Genomic DNA, 23,886 nt, shown 5'->3' on the forward strand with positions numbered 1-23,886 from the left:
ATGTTACAGTAGTGTGACTAGTCTTTTGACATGCGATGCCTCGGTTATTCACAATGGAGTTGCTGTAGTTTGATTGTATATATACTTAGTCTCTAGTCACATGGGTCCTTGCAGTGTATGTTGGCTGTAGTAGGTTCATTGTAGGAATAGATGTGCGCCTATACGGAGTCTATCATTCTTGGTAGATAAGGGAGTTGGTCCTATGTGATTTATGAGACTGAGTTCAGAAAATGGTAGTGTGAATAGTGGAAAAGGGTTTTCATTGTTTTCACATCAAGAATTTGAGTCAAATAAACTAAACATATAACTGATGATGGAGTTTGACGAGTAATTTCATAATCTCCGTCTAGTCGGGGCTCATGACAGGACTATATCACGCGTTAATTGCATCTAGAGATTTATTTTATTCCGTTCTGCTGGAATGCCACTATATATTGCTAGATGTCACTGGTGGATTATAGGACTCACGAGAATTATCTTGATGGTCAATAATTCTTATTGGGACGAGTTGGAATTGTTTTGACCCATTAAAAAGAGTTTCAATGATATTATGGATAGCGATCACAATGTATCTCACTATCAGACAGAATAGAACTTATGAAGTCACACACATAAGAGGTTGTGACTGATCAGAAGATTGGATTTAATTTGACAGGACTCGATTTAAATCCGAGTCAAAAATGTTGACATGTCAAAGATTTGACACGTCAAAGAGTTGACATCAAATCTCCAAAGCGTTTGGACTCCTAACAACCTTTGATCGGTCAAAGGTTGATCCATTAAAGGTTGATCCATCAAAGTGTTTGATGCTCAAAAGGACTTCTCCTGTATGAGATTTGGACGCCTAAGAGTTGGACTCCTAAAAGGAACCCTTCATGTGAAAGTTGGATGCCCAAAAGCATTGGGACACCCCAAGTGTTGGTGCCCAAGAGTTGTGGCGTCACCAGTCTTCCTCACACACGCCCAAGAGTCCTTGTTCTAGGTTTGATTGGTCAAAGAGTTTGATATGTCAAAGCCTTGATGCCCTAGGACTCTTATGTGAAAGAGTTCACATTATAAAGGGGATCAAGCCTCTCGCCTCTCTCTAGGAGATATATCACATCCCATATAAATCTCATGCCCCTTGTATCTCACGTCCATCCTTCACGCCTTATCCCAACCCTCGTGTGAAAAGGTTTCATGCCCAAGGGATTGGTGAATGCCAAAAAAAAAAAAAAGAGAAAAGAGAGAGAGGGAGTGCTTATTTCCTTGAGAAGGGAATCAAAAAAGATTGAGGAAAGTCTTAGATCCATTCCTGTGCGGCATGCAATCTCACGAAGAGGAGAAAGGCTGAAATCTTTGAGAAGGATTTTCAGCAACAAAGAAAAAGAAATCCACCATTATAAGAGAGATCTCTGCAAGGGAGCTAGCACCTTAGTGAGATCAGACACTGTTGATCAGATCCGAACCTTATGTGGATACCTGTAGAAGCCGGACGCTTGTACGGCTTCAAAAGAACCGCGAAGACATCCACGACCATCAGATACCGGTGCATATCTACCTGCGCAAAGGTGATGATTTGATCTCACTTTCTTTTATTAATCTTAATCTTAAAAACTATGAGGGATCCTTGTTTTCATGTTACTTCGAGATGAGATCTGGTGTGTTTAATAAAAAATTAATGCCATGATTTCTTTCGATGTGCATATTAACGCTTTTCTAATACTTCGCTTGTCAAGGGTGTCACTTGTTAAAGATGCGTCATTATTGCTAAGTGCTCCACTTTATTTTATGGTGACTTTGGCCTCCCTCTGTGTAGACCTTGACCTGTATTATGTTTGTGGATATAACTAATAGAAGTGATATGCCTAAGTTTTCCTCATAATTCCAATTTAAAATAACATTTGGGATCTTTTTCGAAATTTACAGGATTTACATTTTTCTGATTTTTTTTTTAATTTTACTATCTGCAGGAGCAGTGGTTGCGGCATTTGTAGGGCTTCATGAAAAAGGACTTATTTATCAAGGTAAAGACATGAGAATGGTAACTTTCTTAACTGCAAAATCACCTTATAATAGCTTCTTAGATTTCAATTGGACTTGCTAATTCCAGTCCTTGAATAGGCTTCTTTTATTATTGAATTCATTATACTTTGTGGAGTTGGAAGAGCAGGACCTACATCCTTTTTTGTTTTGTGGAATGGAAGTATACAATGAGAGGAAACTTGATGGCAATGATATCTGATGTCGTTCTTTTGGTCCCTTAATGTATACATAGATTTTATGGCTGTCTTGTGACTCAAGACCATTGAAGGAGAGGATGTGAATTTTTTTTTTTACCCTGAAATTTGGGACATTTTTTATAACATTCAAGGGGGCAATTTCTGGGAAATTCTGAAGGCCGGGTTGGTAGGTCATAAAGGAATGTGTTGACTGTTGACAATTTCTAAGTGGTCTGTGAAGGCCTTTATGGTCTTGTCTGCATCACACATTTATTGGAGCTGGTATAATCCAAATTTACAAGGGTGAGGTATCATACACAAATTCACAAAAAATGGACACATTAGGACAACTTAATGGGGTGGTTCCAAGAAGCATTTCACTTGTGAAATTCTTTATTGTTGTACTCTTTGTATATCAGTTAGGGAGCCCTTAGTTTTGCTGACATTAAGTGGCTTTAGATTTCTTGCTGTATTTGTGATGCAAATAGTTCAAATTCCGAGCAGATTCAATTCATGTTGATGTTTTGCTAGCAACATTTTGACATCCTAACTACAAGATGTATGTTTTTTATAAAACCGTTTCTTTTTTTGTCATATCTTACTTTTGTTTCTTTTTAACAGTTGCAGTATGATTCTTGCAATAACTAAAGGACATGATTACATTTAGATCTCCAAACCTTTTTCTGGTTATCAAGGTCCATGCATTGCATATTATATCTTATTTGACATGTTATTTTTCACCTTTCAAAAATACATATATTTCTTAGATTTTTCCTTCCCACCTAGTGCCTAGTGCCTAGTGCTAGGTGGCTTCTGGCTTCTTGTCTACTGCCGATAGGCTTTTCAAACATCGCAAGTAATTCTTGTGCATCCTACAGTTCAAGGGTAAAATCAAACAAATTAATCAGCTCTGAAGACCAGCATTTTTATGCTGCCTGCTAATAATTTGGCAATTTTCGCAGATGGCTTTTTGTGCTTCATTAACTATACTAATTTGTTAGCTCAAAATCCAGCCCATGGTATGCTTATAATCATCTGACTATACCAGATGCAATTCTACCAGTAAACTTCACATGAGAAAGATAAGTTTTTTTGAAATTGATCTATATGCAGCATTTTATGAAACTTAAAAATGATTTGACTTTTGACAAGTTTCCAACCTCAATAACTTTATGTTGTAGTTTTACTTTCTAAATGATGGACGAGCTTAAGTTTCCCTTTATTCTTCCGTGCTTTGTAATGAACTCTAGTTTTTTAAGTTATCAATTATGTTTTCTTGATTTTTTTTTGGTATATAAGAATATAAGAAGAAACTTTCCTGTTCTTTTTGCTCCTTTTTGATCTTATTATATATAATATCTCACTTGGTGACCCTGATGATTTACTTTTTGTTTCAAATAAGCATGAGTGAATTAAATTATGTAATATATCGTTCAGGATCTTACATGGTCAACTGGTCCCCCAGCCTTCAGACTGCAGTTTCTGACTTGGTATGTCAACTTCTGAGTTTGGGTAAATCAACTCTTTTGTGCTGCTGATGCTCATGCCTTAATGCTTTTTAAGAATAGTCATTCCTTTCCAACTGGAGATAAGCTGTGTTGGAATTGTATATTTGGTGTGTGGGAAAATATTAGTGAAGATTCTGCTGGTTAACCTGAAAGATGAATTTCTTATTAAGTAATTTCATTACTTTCTTTTGCTTTTTAAGACGACAACTCCTGGAATGGCAATGCATGCTGTTCAGCTATTCTCATAACTTTTCATTTCAGTATAGCAGTTAGTCTGAATTTTGTAATGTTTGCCCTTGGTTGTGTAAAAACTTTCCAGCATATTGCTGAGTCTTACTAAGCTTTCCTTGACCTTTTATCTAATGCAGTTCTAACGATGTGCATGAAATTTGTATCTATTGTTAACCTTGATACTGTCCCAGTACCTCTGGCAGACCTATGATGATGCATCTGTAGGCAGTGCACATGCAATCTTTTGCAGACTTTCCCAGTGTTTCTCAGGAATACATGTTTGATTGGATGCAGTTCTTTTCTGTCTAAGGCTCACTAAAAGCATAACCTATTTGTCGACAGGGTTGGTGTCTGAGATTTTATCATTCAGTGTAGTCTTACCCTGGATATGTTTTGCATATTGTTCTTTTTCAGGAAGTTGAGTATTCTGAAGAGCCTGGTACATTGTTTTACATCAAGTATCGTGTTGCTGGTGGCTCAAGGTGATCTTCTAATATGATGCCTTTATTTGTGAATCATAGCATTCTTCAAAACTATTATCATAATTTAAACAAAATTGGAAGCTTACAGTTCTCAGTAATTGCATTATAATTGTTGTTATGCTCATATTTAACCTGAGTTGCTATCTCATGCAGTAGTTATGATCTTATAATCAAGCTGTGATTTTTTTTTTTTTAAGTTTGAGATTGAAGTTGGCCCCTATTCTTGTAATTCTTTTGCATGATGGTTATAATAAAACTACTATCGTGTTGCTGGTGGCTCAAGGTGATCTTCTAATATGATGCCTTTATTTGTGAATCATAGCATTCTTCAAAACTATTATCATAATTTAAACAAAATTGGAAGCTTACAGTTCTCAGTAATTGCATTATAATTGTTGTTATGCTCATATTTAACCTGAGTTGCTATCTCATGCAGTAGTTATGATCTTATAATCAAGCTGTGATTTTTTTTTTTTAAAGTTTGAGATTGAAGTTGGCCCCTATTCTTGTAATTCTTTTGCATGATGATTATAATAAAACTACTAAAAAGTTTTACACATTTTGTGTTATTAGCATTGATCGGTTGTGTTGATTTTCACACTGTGATGAGGTTTGTTTGAAATTTAGATGCATCTAAAATCTATCATGGCTGTGCATTTTGAGGTATTACTAGAAAGTAGCAAATGGGCACATGCACTGGACGTTAGAAAATAGATAATATAAATAAAAATAAAATAGAAAATATGATGTTAGATGTATTGTTCTTAGAGAAAAGTTACTTAGTAAACATGGAAGATCTCCTAGATGCCTAAACGGACGTGGATTTTGCCAAATCACTTTTTTGATTGCGGGTACTCTTAATTCAACTTTAAATTTGGTTGCAGAAGGAATGGAACGTGAGGTTCCTTTGATATATAGAAAGTAAATTTCATGTTTCGCGTATTTTAGAATTAGATGGAGGGCTTTTGGGGGAGAAAAGTGACAAACAGGATCAGAAAGGAAATATACCTCGGTTTCGTAGACTCCTCTTTTGTAATATAATATAGGTATATCTTGTTTCTAAACTGATTTTGGTATTCATTTTTCTTTATTTTCTGCTGTAGGAGTGACTATTTAACGATAGCTACCACTCGTCCTGAAACATTATTTGGTGATACTGCGATTGCAGTGCATCCTGAGGTAATATGATTATCTTGTCTCAAGCAGTAGCTTTGTTTTGACAGGGAATTTCACTTTTGCATTGCATGGAATTCTAAATTTTGCCCACATTTGTTCTTCTTACAGCAACCTTCCTAGAAATCATTGATCTTGTTGGTTCATTATTGCCTTTGTTATCTGATTATCCCTAACTTATTGGTGCTTTTGATTATTATGTTTTTATGTATTTAAAATCTTTTGTTTTTTCTATTCAAGCAAGCTGCTTATGTGATCTTGTCTTCCTTAAGCAAGAGTGGGATGTTAGTGCATTTTATCTTGTTTCTTATCAAATTTCATGGAAGACTCTTTAGCTTTAAAGATCATTTATTTCTCTGTATATGTTTCTTGGAAATAATTTTTCACTTTGAAATTTGAACGGCCTCTTAATTATATACTGTTCTCATTGTGTTCCAGGATGAACGTTATTCAAAGTATGTAGGCAGGCTGGCTATTGTACCTTTGACATTTGGCAGGCATGTTCCTATTATCTCTGACAGAGTAAGGATGTTGCCTTATTTTTCCTGTCTATTACTGATTTCTACCATATGAAATGCATGTTCTAAGCCAATTTCCTTCCTAACAGTATGAAATGCCATAATGTCAATATTCCTTCTTTTCCCATTCTGGATCCTTTTCTTGACATTCTACTCTTTGCCTTCACAAACAGAGTGGGCAATACAAAATAGGCTGGGCTTTAGGTTTTAAAATTTAAAAGTAGACCAGGAGGATATGTGATGGAGAAGGAAAAATGTAGTTCAGTTTTCCATTTTATTGTATCTTTCATATTTTTATTTTCTAGGTAAGTCTAAATTTGATATATGTCTAGGAAGTTTTTGATCATGGAGTTTTAGGTTAAGAGTCCTGTTAAAAGTTGACTTGCGTTATCTAGAGTTTTGGGTTTATTTTTTATTGTAGGCAAGTTAGGAATCCTTTTAAGATTACAAATCATTCATCTTTGTTTAAAAGATGGTTAAGTGTCTTTCAGAACAAACCATGAAAAGGGAGGAAAGCAACTGCTTTCAATCAACCTGGTGGAAGCCTTGGAGGTATTTAGGGAGGTCATCTTTCTTGGCTTGAGGCCTTGGGCATGAAGATGCGTGAAACACATGGAATGTATGTGAGTTATTAGGAAGGAAGAAGTTCTTTGTGGATGGCTGTCATTCTATCAAAAAGTTTACCATGGGGCTTGTTTTCTTAATGTAAAATTGATAAAGTTCATGCTACTCTACATGCTTGAAATTATTTGTTGTTGCCTTTAGTAGTATTTTAAGAGTCTTGGTCCCATATTCACTAGGGTTCGGAGGTGTCTGCCTTGCTGCTTGAGGAGTACAGTTGCTTAGGTTCCTGGTGTAGGACCTAGTGTGGTGCTCCCAAGGCTCTGGTGGTCAAGGGAAAGGCCAAGATTTGAAGCCTAGGCATTCATGAGGGGTTCTAGGGCTAGTTTGGGCCCTAGGATGAAAGGCTGTCAGCCTTCATAGTCTTAAGATTCAGAGGCTATGGGCCTTGAGGGACTAACTTGTATTGGGTTAGATTTGAGTCAAAGGGAGGTAAGATTGGGTCAAGTCATGGGTGTATATGGGTTTGGATGAGCGCAATCTCATATTAGGTTAGCCATGAGAGTTTTTGGGTTGGGTTACATTGATCTTGTATAAATATACATTATATTCGGTTTCAGATTGAATCAAAGAATACACATTATTTTCTCCCTAATTTTCTCTCACCTCATCTCTCTCTCTGGTTGCACGCCATCCGAGGGGCAGCAAACCCTAGCCGCCACCTCCAAAACCCTAGCGCCATCCACCCTTGCGCCAAGACCTAGGCACCTCCATCTCTTGCCGCCTTGCCATATTTGGCCTCCATCCCCTGGTAGGATGCCTCATCTGGGTGTTTTGCTGCTGGCATCAGGTCTCCACGGTCCTAGGAATGAGTCATAATAATTGGTATCAGAGCACGGGTCGTGTGGAGAAGGGAGAAGAATCTAGAAGCAAAAGATCTTCAAAGGCTGAAATTTCAGCAAGGTCCTGTCGAGGTACTTCTCAATTTTCTTGGAGTTTTTGCTACTTTTTGGTTTGGATCCAACCATGGGGAGTAGTATAAAAGTAGATTTTGAGGAGTTTGATGGGAAAGGGAGCTTTTCCATGTGGAAAGTTTGGGTTGAAGATCTTCTGGTGCAGCATAAATTAGATCTGACATTGGAAGAATGTCCAGAGGGGATTACAGATCGACAATGGATGTCATTGGAGAAACGGACGTGTTCAGCGATTAGAGGGTGTTTGGCAGACTCGACCCTCTATTTGGTGTTGGAAGAGAACCCTCAAAGGGCTTTGATAAAAGTTGCACACCCTCTACAAAGGGAAGAACATGTGCAACAAATTGATGTTGAAGAAACGGCTGTACAACCTTCGGATGACAGAAGGTGGAGATGTCGTCAGTCACATCCAACTATTTGATCAAATCAGCAATGAATTGCTAAATGTTGGGGTGAAGATGGAGGAGGAAGATAAGTCGTTGCTGTTACTATGTTCGCTGCCCCCTTTCTATGATCCGTTGGTCACGACACTGCTCTACGGGAAAGAGACTGTACTATGAAGACATTGTTTTGGTGCTGCGTACCAATGAGCAGAGGGAGAAGATGACCAAGGAGGGTGTTCCCTAGGAGGGCTTAGCCGTGGGGAAGAGATCTGGAAGAGGAAGGGATAGAAGCAAGCAAAAGGGACGGTCAAAGTCCCAGAAGAGTTAGAAAGAAGCCAAGTGCTACGAGTGCAACGAGATCAAGCACTTCAAGCGTGATTGTCCGCTGTGGAAGAACAAAACGGGAGGATTTGAAATGCTGAGTACGGTGGCTAATCAGGAGGTGGAGGATGACCTCTTGGTGGTATCGGATGGTCATAGGCAAGGCACAAATATATGCTGGAAGAGGAAGGGATAGAAGCAAGCAAAGGGGACGGTCAAAATCTCAGAAGAGTAAAAAAGAAGCCAAGTGCTACAAGTGCAACGAGATCAAGCACTTCAAGCGTGATTGCGCGCTGTGGAAGAACAAAAAGGGAGGATCTGAAATGTTGAGTACGATGGCTAATCAGGAGGTAGAGGATGACCTCTTGGTGGTATCGAATGGTCACAGGCAAGGCACAGATGTATGGATCTTGTATTCAGCCTGTTCGCATCACTATACTTTAAACCGGTCTTGGTTCGCTACATACACCAAGATGGACGAGGGAAGTGTGACACTCGGAGATGATCATCCATGCAAGGTCGTTGATATTGGGACCATCAGGGTGAGGATGTTTGACGGGATGGTACGGATCTCACGAACGTGAAGCTCGTCTCGGAGCTGAAGAAGAATCTTGTGTCACTGGGCTACCTGGAGTGGAGCGGGTACAGCTTCAGCAGTTATGCAAGGAGTGGAGTTTTGAACATCTTCAATAGAGCCATGGTGGTAATGAGAGGGAGGAGGCTGGAGAATAACCTCTACAGGATGGAGGGATCTGTGGTGATCGGGGCATCCGATGCAGCAGCTACAGCTAAGATTAGCAAGGGGCGTATCGATTGTGGCACTACCGCCTGGGCCACATGGAAGACAGGGCTGAAGGAGCTGGGCAAAAAAGGGTTGATCCCTGATTTGGATGGAGTTTTAGAGCTATGTGAGCCATGCCAGATGGAAAAACAAAGGCGAGTTCAGTTCGCAGTCAGCACAGCCCATAGTGCAGCCCCACTGGAGTTTGTACACACTGATGTGTGGGGATCGGCTCTGATTTTAGCCAGAAACAAGGTAAGATACTTCTTGATCCTGATAGATGATTTCTCAAGGAAGATCTGGCTCTACTTCATGAAGGAGAAATCAGAAGTCTTCACCAGATTCAAAGTTTGGAAGGCTGAGGTGGAGAAAGAACAGGGCAGCAGTGTGAAGTGTCTGCGGTCAGACAATGATGGGGAGTATACTAGCAAGGAGTTCCATATTTTTTGAGTGCGGCATCAAAAGGTACTTCTCGATGAGGGGGACTTAGCGAAATGGGGTGGCCGAAAGAATGAACAAAACCCTTATGGAAAAGGCGAGATGCATGAGGCTGCAGGCTGGGCTTCCTAAGGCATTCTGGATTGATTCAGTGGATGCAGCCTGCTATCTGGTGAATCGATCGCCTCACATCAAGTTAGATGGAGGGATTGCAGAGTAGTCTGGAAGGAAGGTAAACCTAAACCATCTAATGGTGTTTGGGTGCACAGCTTTTGTGCACATCGGTGCTGGTGAGCAGAGCAAGTTGGACGCCAGAGCAAAGAAGATGGTGTTCTTGGGCTATCCGCGAGGCGTTAGGGATACCAGCTGTGGGATCCCTTGGAGAAGAAGGTCGTCATTAGTAGGAATGTGGCCTTTGATGAAAATTCAATCCTCCATAGGTGAGATGGCATAGAAGTACAGCAAGAGCAGTAAGAGGTCCAGCAGGACAGCATTGAATAACTAATCTCTTATATTGTTTTGCCATTTGCAGGTGCACCTGGAGAGCTTGAGATTCAGGTAGAGCACTTTCCAAAGGAGTCTCCACAGGTGGAGAGGACTGAAACGGGAGTTAGAAGTCAGGAGGTCCAGTAAGAGTGAGCTGGACCAAGGACCGACATCGGTGTCGCACTGCATAAGTCCAAAAAAAATGTGTGGCAGCCAGATCGATATGGCTTTGGAGATTCGGTGTCATATACCCTGGTGACAGCGAATGGAGATCCCTACACTTATGAGGAGGTCGTGGAGAGCCATGACAGAGATAGGTGGGTCCAAGCTATGGCTGAAGATATGCAATCTCTCCACAAGAATCAGACATGGCGATTGGTGCAGTTACTACAGAAAAAAAATTCATTGGCTGCAAATGGGTTTTCCAACGCAAGGAGGGGCCTTCGGAACAGGGAGGTATCAGGTACAAGACGAAGTTAGTGACCAAAGGATACTCCTAGAAGGAAGGCATTGACTATAGTGAAGTTCTCTCCCGTCATCAGGCATACGTCTATCAGGATGCTGTTGAGCATTGTAGCAGCTCAGGATCTGAAACTGGAGCAGATGGATGTCAAGACGGCGTTCCTCTATGAACATCTAAAGGAGAGCATCCACATGGAGCAGCCATAGAGGTTTAGAGAGCTTGAGACAGAGGGGAAGGTCTGTTTGCTGCAGAAATCGTTGTACGGACTGAAGCAGTCACTGAGGCAATGGTATAAGCGATTTGACATCTTCATGAGGAGCATCGGGCTTTTCAGGGGCGAGTTTGACCATGTGTTTATGTTAAATCTCTGGAGGATGGGTCAAAGGTGTACTTACTTTTGTATGTAGACGATATGCTGATAGCATGCAAGAGTAAGAGTTGTGCAGAAACCGAATGCAGTTTTTTCTCGAAAGTTCGAGATGAAGGACTTGGGGCCTGCGAGAAAGATCCTAGGTATGGAGATTTTCAGAGATCGACCCAAGGGCTTGCTGCATTTATCTAAGGGAGGCTATATACAAAAGGTCTTGAAAAGGTTCGGGATGAAGCCAAACTGGCAGCGTTGTCTCTTGTTAGGCACATCACCCTTTCGAAGATCATGTCGCCACAGACTGAGATGGAGGCTCAGGAGATGGAGAGAGTGTCATATGTCTCTGATGTGGGGAGCCTTATATACGTCATGGTGTGTTGTAGGTCGGATTTAGCTTATGCAGTGGGTCAGGTGAGCAGGTTCATAGCGCAGCCTGACAGGAAGCACTGGCAAGCATTGAAGAAGATCTTCAGATACTTGATGGGATCAGTTGGAGTTGGCATCTGCTATGGACAGTGAGGAGATGCTGAAGGACACTCTAACATGTCCAAAGAGGCTCGGGGGCAGATAGAAGGGTTCGTGGATACGGATTTCGATGGAGATGTGGACACCCGACGCCCGATGATAAGATTTGTATTCTGCTTGAACGGGGGTTCAATCTCATGGAGATCTTGCTTGCAGTCCATCACGACCTTATCCACTACTGAGGCGGAGTATATTGGCATCACGGAGGCAGCGAAAGAGGCTCTATGGCTGAAGGACTTGGCGTTGGAGATGGGCTTCGCACAGGAAGCCATTAGGATGCATTGCGACAGCCAGAGTGCACTGTTGTTTGCACAGAACTCCGTCTATCATACGAGGACAAAGCACATCGACATCAAGAATCAATGGATCAGAGAGCTCATGGAAGGTGGGATGGAGTTGGTGAAGGTTCACACAAAAAAAAATCTAGCTGACGCACTGATGAAGGTACTTCTGCGGGATAGCTTTCAGAAATATGTTGCACTGATGCGGTTGATGGATATGACAGAGCTTGCTGAGGCCTTGGGGCATCAAAGTGGAGATTGTAGGATCTGATGTGATGCTCCCAAGGCTCAAATGGCCAAGGGAAAGGCCAAGGTTTGAAGCCCATGAGGCATTCATGGGGGTTCTAGGGCTAGTTTGGGTCCTAGGGGGAAAGGCTGTTAGCCTTCACAGTTTTAAGGTCCAGAAACTTTGGGCCTTGAGGGGCTAACTTGTATTGGGCTAGATTTGAGTCCAAGGGTGGTGAGATTGGGTCAAGTCATGGGTATATATGAGCTTGGATGAGTGCAATCTTACATTGGATTAGTCATGGGAGTTTTTGGGATTGGGTTATATTGACCTTGTATAAATATACATTGTATTCGGTTTCAGATTGAGCCAAAGAATACACAAATCATTTTCTCCCTAATTTTTTTTCTCCTCATCTCTCTTTCTCTCTGATTGCACGCCATCGAAAGAGGGGCAGCAAACCCTAGCCGCCACCTCCAAAACCCTAGCGCCATCCACCCTTGCGCCAAGACCCTAGGCGCCTCCATCTCTTGCAGCCTTGCCATATTTGGCCTCCACCCCTCGGTAGGATGCCTCATCTGGATGTTTTGCTGCTGGTATCAGGTCTCCACGGTCCTGGGAATGAGTCACAACACTTGGCTCTTTCAAGGCCATCAGGAGAGGAGATCGCCCAAATGCCTAGGTGAGTGCCTGTAGGGGCCGCCTTTGTTTCAAGTTGCCTTGTAACTTGTTCATTGGTTGATTGAAGAAATTAATTTTTTAACTAATTATTTGTTTACATAAAAGAAAATATATTTTTAAAGAGAGGAAGAAATCGAGCCTTTTTATGACATGTTCCTTTGGATACCAATTTGTGCTCTAACATGTTATGTTTCTAGAAGTTCTAAATATATCAATAAATAGAAAAATGTTAAGTAAAAATAGAATAATTGAATCCAATATTTCATTATCGCAAGATTACTATTTAGTATTTATCAATATAATTTTCTTTGTTGTGCTTTTTATTAAGTATATAGGACTATAGCTTTGTTTGGCATGGATTAAAAGCAGTTATTGGAGTGCTAGAAGCTCTTTTAGGTGATTTTGAGGCATTTGGTAAAATTTTTGAAATAAATTTTAGCTCCTCCAAAAGTCGAAAATAGTCTCCTAGAGCAAAGCTCCAATTCGTAGCTTTTGGACAAAAGCTCTATTTGAGATATATCAGGAAGCTACTTCTTTTTGAAAGACTTGGATTCAAGTTTAGGCACCAGGATTTTTTAAAAATTAATTCAAGAATAATTTATAAGTTAATAATATTTCATGATAACAAATTTTCATGTACAATATAATATAATATAAATATCATCATCGTTATTCTATTACAATAATCATATTATTATTATTTAATATTATTAATTATTAGCAGATTAACAATATTATAATATTATACTATTATATACTAAAATAATGATATCATTATATTATATTACAATTATATTATTAAGATATAATAGTATGATAAAAATAGTTTTATATTTTATAATAAATGTAAAGCTTATTATTTATTATATTATTTAGGTTAAATATCAAAATAAATAATTTATAAATTTAGAATATTTTACAATCATAGTTTTGTTATTATGAATACTTAGACAATTAAAATCACTATATAGTGTCTTTTTTTATTATTTCCTAATACTTAAAAGCACTTTTTCAATTTGGTTACCAAACAAATATTAAAAGTTCCACAGCACTTTGGATATTTTCATTACCAAATAATAAATAGCTTTTTGTTAAAAGTTATACCAGCTAAAACTTTGCTATCCAAAGCTCTATGGACAAAAGCTCTACCGCCTACCCCAGTGCCAAACGGGGCCTATATGTATGAAACATACAATTTTATTAATTTTTATGAATTTAATTTAGTTAGGTGGTCTCCTGGTTTCTAGGTGTTCCACCTAGGCCTGTAAAAGGGTTAGTGCCTAGGACCAGCTATATGATTTGACAAGCTTGTCTAGGTTTATTTGGGGAAGGGCTACTGCTTTTATTTCCCATTTCATTGGGGCTTCTTTCTATCATGAAAGCAAAAAGAAAAAAAAAAAAAACTCTGAAATAATGATATCACTTTTTTTTTTTTTAATACATGTGTATATATTTACTTATACCTGGTGTTCTGTTGACTTTTTTTAACCTTTTTTTTTTTTTTACTGAAAAAATGCAGTATGTTGATAAAGAATTTGGAACTGGAGTTTTGAAGATAAGCCCAGGGCATGATCACAATGATTATCATCTCGCTAGAAAGCTTGGTCTGCCAATACTTAATGTTATAAATAAAGATGGGACCCTAAACGAAGTTGCTGGGTTGTATTCGTAAGTATTTAGTTTAAAGTGCTATAGATTATTGAGCATATTGTGTAAAAGTTTTACCTTCTAATTGTTGATGATCATCATTTCAGTGGGCTTGATCGATTTGAGGCTCGAAAGAAAATATGGGCTGATCTTGAAGAGACAGGTCTTGCAGTAAAAAAGGAATCTTATACATTACGAGTTCCCAGATCCCAGCGTGGCGGTGAAGTAAGACATCTTTTCTATATTTTTAATTGGTGTGTGGGGAATCATGCTCGCCCCTTCTTTTCTTCTTTTTTCTGTTTCTTTTTCTTTTTTTTTTTATTATGGGTTTGGCTGAGTTGCTCATGAACATTGATTTAGTTTTCTAATTAAGGTAATAGAGCCTCTAGTCAGTAAGCAGTGGTTTGTTGCCATGGAGCTTTTAGCTGAGAAGGCCCTTCATGCGGTTGAAAAGGGACAATTAACTATTCTTCCTGAGAGGTTTGAAAAGGTACTCGTTTCTTTTGCTAATATACTTGGTGAAAAAACTGATCCTCCATTCATTTTATAGAAACTGTACCTTTCTCTCAGCATGCCTTTTCTGTTGGTTTGTTTAATAGCAGAACAAATTAAATTTTCTGTTTCCTATATGCTTGCCCGGTAGGCATATTTTACTGCTATTGGAACAATTTACTTTATTAAAAAAGATTCTGCTTTAAATTATTACCGATGATGTATCTAGAAAGCTTATTGTATTGCAATGAAAACTGGTTTTCTTTTCTGACTTGTTAATCTTTTATGTTGGTGTTGACTCTAGACATATAAGCACTGGTTGACAAATATTAAGGATTGGTGTATAAGTAGACAGCTGTGGTGGGGTCACAGAATCCCAGTTTGGTATATTGTGGGTAAGGATTGTGAAGAGGAGTACATTGTTGCAAGCAGTGATGAAGAAGCACTTGCAAAAGCTCGTGAACAATATGGAAAATCTGTTGAAATATATCAAGATCCCGATGTTTTGGACACTTGGTTTTCAAGGTTTGTTCTTGTGTTATATAACAAATTACTGACAAGTCTTGCTTTGACATATTTGATATATATAAAGAAAGTTCTTTAAAAAACATTTCCTGCTAATATGCTTTTATTTGTCATTGTTTGACCATTCTATATGTTTCAAAGTGGAATAGTTCTTTTTGGTCATCCATTATCTGAATGCTGGATATTGGTATAACTGACATGTGATTTGTCTTTAAAATTCTACATGTTCATGCTTGCATATGACCTTCTTGAATTCAAGATCTCCAGATAGCATGCTGTGGCTTCAAACATGTAACATGGATCTTGCAATTGCATTGGTTCAGTTAATAATAATCTTTTTGTCCCTATGCTTTCAGGTTTCAAGTAGCTCTAGTTTTAGCATTTATCTAGGAGTTAAGGTATATTTAGATTGACATATGAAAAGTGAACTTAATTTTCTTTATAGGGAGCCTCTGGCTATTTTTTGTTTTGAGGGGAATAATAAGGATTATAGAGTTCACTCCAACTTGGTATATGTCTGATTAGCATCATTTTACACCTAACATACATATATCACCCTTCTAGTTGGCATATCTTCACAATACTGCTGTTCTTTTGGTATCATATAATTGTTGCTCTATATGTTAGGTCACTTTTATTCATCCCCTGTTGCTAGTCTAGTACTGTATAGTACATAAATGATAATGCTTGGTGGACAGAATCATAGTACAATTGTGTTATTAAAACTTATTTAAGTGTGATGTGGACTGACAATTCAATGATGTTTCCAAAAGCCAATTTCTTCTTGTTAAAATCATCGATAACTTTATCAACAATTGTGTTATTAAAACTTATTTAAGTGTGATGTGGACTGACAATTCAATGATGTTTCCAAAAGCCAATTTCTTCTTGTTAAAATCATTGATAACTTTATCATAGTCTGGTTAGCTACTTGGTACATTTAAGATTAAAGACCACATGTTGATTGTTAATGGCGGAACTTTAGGTGCAAGAAATGTTGACCCTTGAGTGGGTTTGCTGTACTTGTAGTTTAATTTGCTGCTTCTTCGGTTATCGGGTTTGTGCATTATGAGCTTGGGACTTTAGAAGAGCTATTATTACTATCAAGGTTTGCTGACTTGGAACTGGACCCCATGCTAGCCAGCCGGCTGTATGAGTTGGTACGTCCCTATACAGGACCGTACCAGATCCAAACTAACATGGAAATGAGGAAGAACCAGAGAGGGAGAGAGAGAGAGAGAGGAGGGAGGGAAGGAGGGAGAGAAATGGAGGGAGGGGAAGGTGGCTGGAAGGCTACCAGATAGCAGATTTTGATCCCGCAGATTCGAAGCAGGGGTGACCTGCCCTATTCGTGTTTTTTTTTTTTTGACGCAATGCACAATGATAACTTGTTGCCCAGAAATGTAGCAACCCAAGAGGGGGGGGGATGAATTGGGTTCTAAAAATTTAAAATTAAATCTGAGTTTAAACAAATATGTGCTTCAATTTAAACCTAACTAGAGTGATTGTGAAGTGTATGTTGTGTTGCAGCAGGATTTAAAGCAATGATACAATGCAAGAATGTAAAGCAAATAAGTAAAGCAATAAAGCAATCACACCACAAAGACAAGAAATTTATAGTGGTTCGGTGCAACCCCGCATCTACATCCACTCCCCAAGAAGCCCTTGGAATTTCCATTATAATCTCCTTGATTATAGTGCATTTGTTTTATCTGGGCTCACAAACAAATCCAATTATTTTTCAGGATCACCAATCAAAAACTTACACAATTGTTTTTTCGGGATCACAATTAAACTCAGTTGATTTTACGGACTAACCAACCAAAATTTATACTTGTCTAATTCCGGACTTGGACGGATCTATCCTCAAGTTTCTTTCTCCTAAAGAAACTTGTAAAGAAAATAGAATACAAGAGATAATTTTCAGTTTAAAACAAAATAAAAAAAATGAAACTCTTTTGTGCACGAAGAAGAGGCTGAAATATTGCTCTTTTGAAGCTTGATCACTCTTCTTTAAAGTTAGAGAGGATGTTGGAGATGTTGTGGAAGATTGCTTTCGAATGTCCTCTGAGTTTAGTGCTTGATTCCTCTCTTTCTTTTCTAATGATGTACAAGGAAGCTCTCATAAAATCTGAAGTTTTTCTTTTTTTAATCCCTTAATCTTGCTTCCCAAAAGTTTTTCTAGCCTTTAATAGTCTTGGAGTTGGCCGGAGGATGAGATTTGACCATTGGAAATCGTGGAGTAGCTGTTGGAGTGAAGAAATGGCCGTTAGAAAGGTTACAGAAAATTAGCCGTTGAGCTCATCCCGTGCTCTGGGGTCGACTCCATCTGCTCTGGGGTCGACTCCAATTCTTCAAAGGTCCAAAACAATAGTTCTCTGTCTGCGTTTGTTGCTCAGCAGGGGTCGATCCATGGGTGACATCCCCTCTGCGGGCCAGCTCCACTTCAGTGTGTCGGGGTCGACTCCTGGCTCTTGGGATCGACTCCTATTCTGTCTGAAACTTAAATTTATTCTTTTCAGTCTGATACAATGCAGGGGTCGACTCCTAGCCTTCTGGGGTCGACTCCACTAGGTCTGAAATTTGAAAATTCTCCTTTAAAGTCCTTGACCTAATTTCTTTTGAGGAGATCTTTTTCATGGGTTATTTCTTCAATACGAATATCTGAAAAGACTTACATTCATTCTGAAACACATGATTAGATTCATAATTACTCAAAATTTGACAATCATCAAAATCAATCATTGGGTCAATAATCTCTCCCTTTTGGATGATGGTAAAACTTTGAGTATATGTATAATAATAAAAATATTGTGTTTCAACTAAAATTCTACTACGAATCATGAAGTGATAAAATAACCCTATATGAATATACACTTCATGAATGCTTCAATTTAGCTTAAATGCAGTGATTTCAAATGTTTCATGTTTCAATTTATTTGAAATATATCAAGCATTTTAAGAATTTTCCAAGCATTTCAGGTGAGCATCGAGCAGTTCAAGCATGATCTACTCCACTCAAGCAATCAAGCATATACTCAATATTTATCTCTCTTCCTTTTTGATAGCATCAAAAATTGCAAGGGAAAGAAAAAAATATCATCAAAAGCAATCAAATAGAATTCAAAGAATGTATCAAATCGAAAGATATATCAAATGTAGATTTCAAGGCATGGCGGATCTCCCCTTTCGACAACATATAATATTTTTTTTGAATTTCAAGAAATATAAACTGATGGTACTTCTTAAAAATATAGATTTAAAAGCACATCATTTTTCAAATCAAATTTCAAAAAAATCATTTAGTTTTTGAGCATTAAAACAAATCGATCAAGTTTAGATCAAAATAACAAATTATGTTGAATTGGAATCAATAGATTATTCAAGACAAAGCATGAAAAGATTTTTCATTTAAATCTAGACCATCCTTTTCTTAAGAATATCACTCAAGTAAGTTAAGAAAAGAATATCAATTTCTTTTGTTTGTCTCAAATGATGCCATATAAGGAAAGTTTTCAATGAAAAACTGATTTGAGATTAAAATATTTAATTCTTTTGCCTAAAAATAAAGCAATAAGGTGCAAGGCAAACAAAAAAAAAATTATTCCATTGATATCAAGTTTGAAAATTTTCTTGAGAAGAAATGTCTTGATGCCAATTGCGTAAATAATCGATTTTATGCAAATTGTTTAGAAAACCAAGCCAAAATGTCATTTCTTTGAAAGATTTTCTTGATACCAATTGCCTTAGGAAATGTGGGGTTTATTAGTTTTTATTAACAGGAACATAACCCCACAATAAGCACACGGGCATGCATGAGGGACTTTGCATCCGAGCTGACCCGTCACGCACCCTAGCAAGTCCTCGGGACACACTGACCCCCCATAAAGCCAGCGAGTCCACGGGAGATGCTGACCCCCCATAAGGCCAACAATACCAAACCAAATCATGATTTCCTTGAAGATTTGATGTCAGTTGAAGATCAAAAAAAAATATTTTTCAAATACATTACTTGAAAAAGATCAAACAGAACAAAATATGAAAATATACTTCAAATTCATCTTGATACCAATTACGTAAGGCATCTTTCAAGTTCATTGTTCATAAATGATCAACAGATGCAAAACATTTTGAGATACCAATTAAATGTAAAAAATAATTATATATTTAAACCATGCAAAGGATCAAGAATAGAATTGTTCATTAATGAATTTTCTTTTAAAGATTAATAGTGCCTTTTTTTAAAAAATAGATCAAGACAAACAAAGTATAAATGATTATCAATATTTTTTATTCTCATTAAGTTCCAAAATTTCTCTTTATGATTAAAAGTTATTTCTCCCCCTATTTTTAATAATTAATGCCAGAAGATTTTGTTTTCTCCCCCTTTCTCTTTCAAATTGTATATATTCAATTTATTTCAAGGAAATAAGCTTTATATTTTTCTCCCTCTTAGATTTATACACTAAGCACATTTCTAGTCAAATAAGTATTCAAAAATAAATATCAAATAGATAGTCATAATTACAAAGATAGTGAGTACAAGAAAAGTGATCAATACATCCAAAATGTATGAAACCATAATAAGTCCAAAATGAGTCCTATATGGATTGCTAGGAGATATGTAGCTCTACAAAATGAGTCCTAGCATTCTAAAAGATGGGTCAGTGGACCTCTATGAACTGGGTCTAAGCTGAGATGGGGAAGGTGATCTGGTGTCTTCATATGACTGGCCCTGAGCATCCCTCGCTGCAGAGATCTCCTGAATCAATCATGTAGCCTCTCTGAGCAATGACATGGCCTCTGAAGTAAGTTGCTGAATCTGTGCATTAACCATGTCCATAAACCTCGAGGCTAACTCTCTCGACCAGTGAATCCTTGTCCAGTCTAGTAGATGGTTTGTCTGATGCCTCTGGACGATCTACCTTTGTCTGAGCTGTCAGCTCCTCAATTTGAACATCTATCATCGGTACGGCTGCTGGAGCCTCATCCTCATCTGAGTCCTCTCCTCTACGAATTCAACGAGCACCATCTCTCTGGAATCTCATATGGAGAAGTGAATGCTCTTTGTAAGTTTCTATGTGCATGAGAGCTCGAGTGGTCTCTCCTTCAAGGTTTACCCCATGCTCCTGAATTACAAGTGTCAGTGCCATCCCATAAGGTAGAGATTCCTTCGACCTACCTACTGTGTCCTCCATCAATCTGATCATCAAGACTGGAAGGTTTAAGAAAATTTCTCTAATAACATAACATGGTACATAAAACAGATATCTCGGCCCAATAGAAAGTCAAATCTAACGGTTTTTAGGAAGAAAATTCTATTGGTTATGTGACGTAGGAGGTGCATTTCGGTGGACAACTGATTTGCTCTCACCTCTAATTCATCTTGAACCTCTCTTCCCAGAATACATCTAAGATCGATTGATCTTTTTTTCAATTTATCTGATATACTGTCCTTGTTCTCATTCTTAATATTCTTGCCAAATGCACCACGTTAAATACAATTCCTTTACCTCAGTTTCAAGAGTTCCATGTCCTAATTTTAGATTGGCATAAAATTGCCTAACTAGGTTAGGATAAGTCAAAATATTCAAGGACCAAAAAAATTTCCAACCTAGATTCTTATATTTCCATCCAATTGTAAAATCCTTTGTTTCCAAGAAAATAAAATCCACATTTCTCTCGATTGAAACTGCCCTAGATGACACGAGAGTCCGAGAAGGGGTTACTCGGGAAGAAGAGGGAGCTGTTGGAGGCGAAGAGGGTGCAGCAATCGGCTGAGAAGACTGTCCTTGATCATTTCTTTGCTTGGAGCGGCATTCACGGACTTAGAGGAGACTAGCTAGGGCTTGAGGATTCCGTGCGTGGGCGCTTCCACCCTTTGGTCGTTGCCTTCACGGGGGCCATGGAAATCAGATCCATCGAGAAATTTGAGGGAAAAGAGGAGTGTGAGTTTTCGATTTAGTGGGGAGAAGGTTTTGGAGGGGTTTTGATTTGAACGAAATGAAAAAGAATTGGTAAATTGGGCCATGAGTCCCTCTGTTTAAAAATCCTATTCCGACATATGGGTCGACTTGTCTCAGACTCGAGTCGACTCCTCACAAAATTGTTTCATTTTTTCTACTGAGTCCTTGAGTTGACTTTGTTCAAGAGTTGACTCAAAATAGAAAGCAGTACAAGGAGTTTCAAATCAAGAAAATTAGATCAAATTGAATGGAAATTAATTTGCAATCAAGTTGAGGGTCAAGATTGACATTCAAATTAAGTTGGGGGATCAAAAATTAATCAATTGGGGTTTTATAATTAATCAAATCAAATCAAGGGTAAGTCAGGGAGAAACTAGATCATGGCTCTAAGAATTAAGTTCAACTAGGGGATTCTTAAAACTCTAAAGATCAAACTAAGATGCAGAAATGCAAAGCAATGATATCAGGCATTTGATCTTTTATGGATTGATGACTTATGTTAAAGTTCTTAAGCCATGCAATTTTTTTAGATATTTCAATTGTTAGACTTCTTTTGAGAATGACAAAATTTAAGTTATATAATTTGCACACAAGTGATTTGTTATTCAATCAAGCTCATTTTTAATTTAAGTTTCTCAAGGCAATATGATGTGGGGAACTAAGATAACTAGCTGAATTTAAAATAAAAAGCTCATGCTTATGAAAATTAAGTTGATACTAAGACTAATGAGGGCATAAAGATCAATGCATCAACTACTCAAGTTATGAAATATGATCATTATGAGCATAGATAAATCATCAAAATCAATTATTCACTCAATAAATTCAGTATATATTGATGGCATGATGTGTGACAAGTTTAGCTTTTACCAAACATCATCACCCATCTTTTTTATCCCAAAGCATCCATCCTTGAAGGTTTTTCTCTTTTCATCCCATTGGATGCTTGGCGCACCTGCAAAAATCATTTTATAATTTTTGGTACCCAAGCCATCTTGGGTCTGTTAAGGTTAGTGCACATGGTTTTTTTTGGAATCCAAATTTTTGTTTTATCAAAATACGGCCAATTCTCTTAATATTGCATTCAGAAATTTTGTGGCCTACTTGGCTGCATCTAAAACAAATAATATAATGGTTTTCATGTAAAACTTTTGTAGTCATATTTTTAATAGGTTGCTGTTTTCTTGAAGAATTAAAAATGATTTCAGTTTTATTGAAAACGGCCTTTTTGTTATTTAACATTGATTGAAGATTTTGAAAACTAAGGGTAAACTTTTCTGCTATAGGTTTTAAAATCTCAATCTCTTTTCTTAACTATTCATTTTCTGCAATAAGCTCTTTCCTTTCTTTTAGCAAATTTTCTTTTTCTTTAGGAGAAGATTTCAAATTTTCAGATTTCTCTTTCAGCTTAATGTTTTCTTCAACTAAAGATTTTTCAGATTTCAACCATTCTTCTTTTTCTTTAGCTAAAGAATTCTTTTCTTCCACTAAAGAGAGATTTGACTTTTTGAGCTCTTTATTTTTTAGCCTTATGTTCTTGTATTCATTCATTAAGTCATTAAAGGCTTTAAACAATTCATCAAAAGTAAAATTGGAAGAGTCATTAATATTTACCTCATTGTCATTGGTCATGGGGCAAAGATTTGCAATTCCAACTTCCTTTTCTTCTTTATTGGAGCTTGAAGTGTCGTTATCTACCCAAATGCCCATCATGGATATCTTTTTGCTCTTTTGGGGTTTTTTTTTTGAGTAAGGGACAATCCGGTTTATGGTGTCCCCCCTTGTTAAAATTGTAACAAGTGACACTTTCTTCTTTTTCTTCTCCATCTTCTTGTTTCTTTAAGCTTTTCTTTATGAGGAACCTTTTGAATTTTCTTGTTGGCAGCCCCATGTCCTCATTTTCTTCTTCACTTTCATCCTCTGGCTCATAACTTTCTTTAGATTTGGTGGTTGACTTAAGGGTGATGGTCTTCCTTTTTGGCTTTTCGTCTTCATCTTTTTGGACCATGTTCAACTCATGAGTCATGAGTGAGCCAATAAACTCCTCCAAGGACAGCTTTGTAAGATCTTTTGCTTCTTGTATGACTGTCATTTTAGCTTTTCATGTCTTTGGCAAACTTTTTAAAACCTTGCAAATAAGTTTATGGTTAGTATATGTTTTGCCAAGACCATTTAAAGCATTAATTATATTCAAAAATCTTGAGAATATATCAGAAATAGACTCATGTGGTTCTATTTTGAACATTTCATATTTGTGAACAAGTAAACTAAATTTAGATTCCTTAACTTGGCTTATTCCTTCATGAGTTACTTCTAATCTGTCCCAAATCTCTTTAGCCAATGTGCAAGTTGATATTATATTAAATTCATGCACATCTAAGAAACAATAAAATACATTGATAGCTTTTGTATTTAATTGAGCCATCTTTTTATCACTTTTATTCCAATCTTTTTTTGGTTTGGGATGAGATACTCCATTTACTTCCATAGTGGGTATGTGTGGTCCTCTATTTATGACTCCCCACATATCATAATCTAGAGTTTATATAAAAATTCTCATTTTAATTTTTCAAAAGGAATAGTTTGTTTCATCAAAAACTAGTGGTTTAGAAGTAGTTTATCCTTCGGCAAATAAAAGACCGCTTGGGATTGTCAT

General features: G+C 37.5%; 1 protein-coding gene across 4 annotated transcripts in view; it reads left to right on the top strand.

The window, feature by feature from the left end:
• LOC105032335 (valine--tRNA ligase, chloroplastic/mitochondrial 2) overlaps positions 1–23,886 on the top strand; it is a 66,896-nt gene that overhangs the window by 23,989 nt on the left and 19,021 nt on the right. For all 4 annotated transcript variants that reach the window (XR_003798705.2, XM_010906755.3, XM_073251764.1 and 1 more), the window contains 9 exons: positions 1,953–2,006; positions 3,639–3,691; positions 4,355–4,422; positions 5,526–5,601; positions 6,034–6,117; positions 14,120–14,268; positions 14,355–14,472; positions 14,621–14,737; positions 15,044–15,264. Coding sequence is in view for 3 of the 4 variants with exons in the window: in XM_010906755.3 (XP_010905057.1) it covers positions 1,953–2,006; positions 3,639–3,691; positions 4,355–4,422; positions 5,526–5,601; positions 6,034–6,117; positions 14,120–14,268; positions 14,355–14,472; positions 14,621–14,737; positions 15,044–15,264 (940 nt within the window). In the remaining variant the exon portion in view is untranslated. The remainder of the gene's footprint in view (positions 1–1,952; positions 2,007–3,638; positions 3,692–4,354; positions 4,423–5,525; positions 5,602–6,033; positions 6,118–14,119; positions 14,269–14,354; positions 14,473–14,620; positions 14,738–15,043; positions 15,265–23,886) is intronic.

The sequence above is a fragment of the Elaeis guineensis genome, chromosome 2 (assembly GCF_000442705.2).
Source record: "Elaeis guineensis isolate ETL-2024a chromosome 2, EG11, whole genome shotgun sequence".
Classification (NCBI taxonomy): Eukaryota; Viridiplantae; Streptophyta; class Magnoliopsida; order Arecales; family Arecaceae; genus Elaeis; species Elaeis guineensis.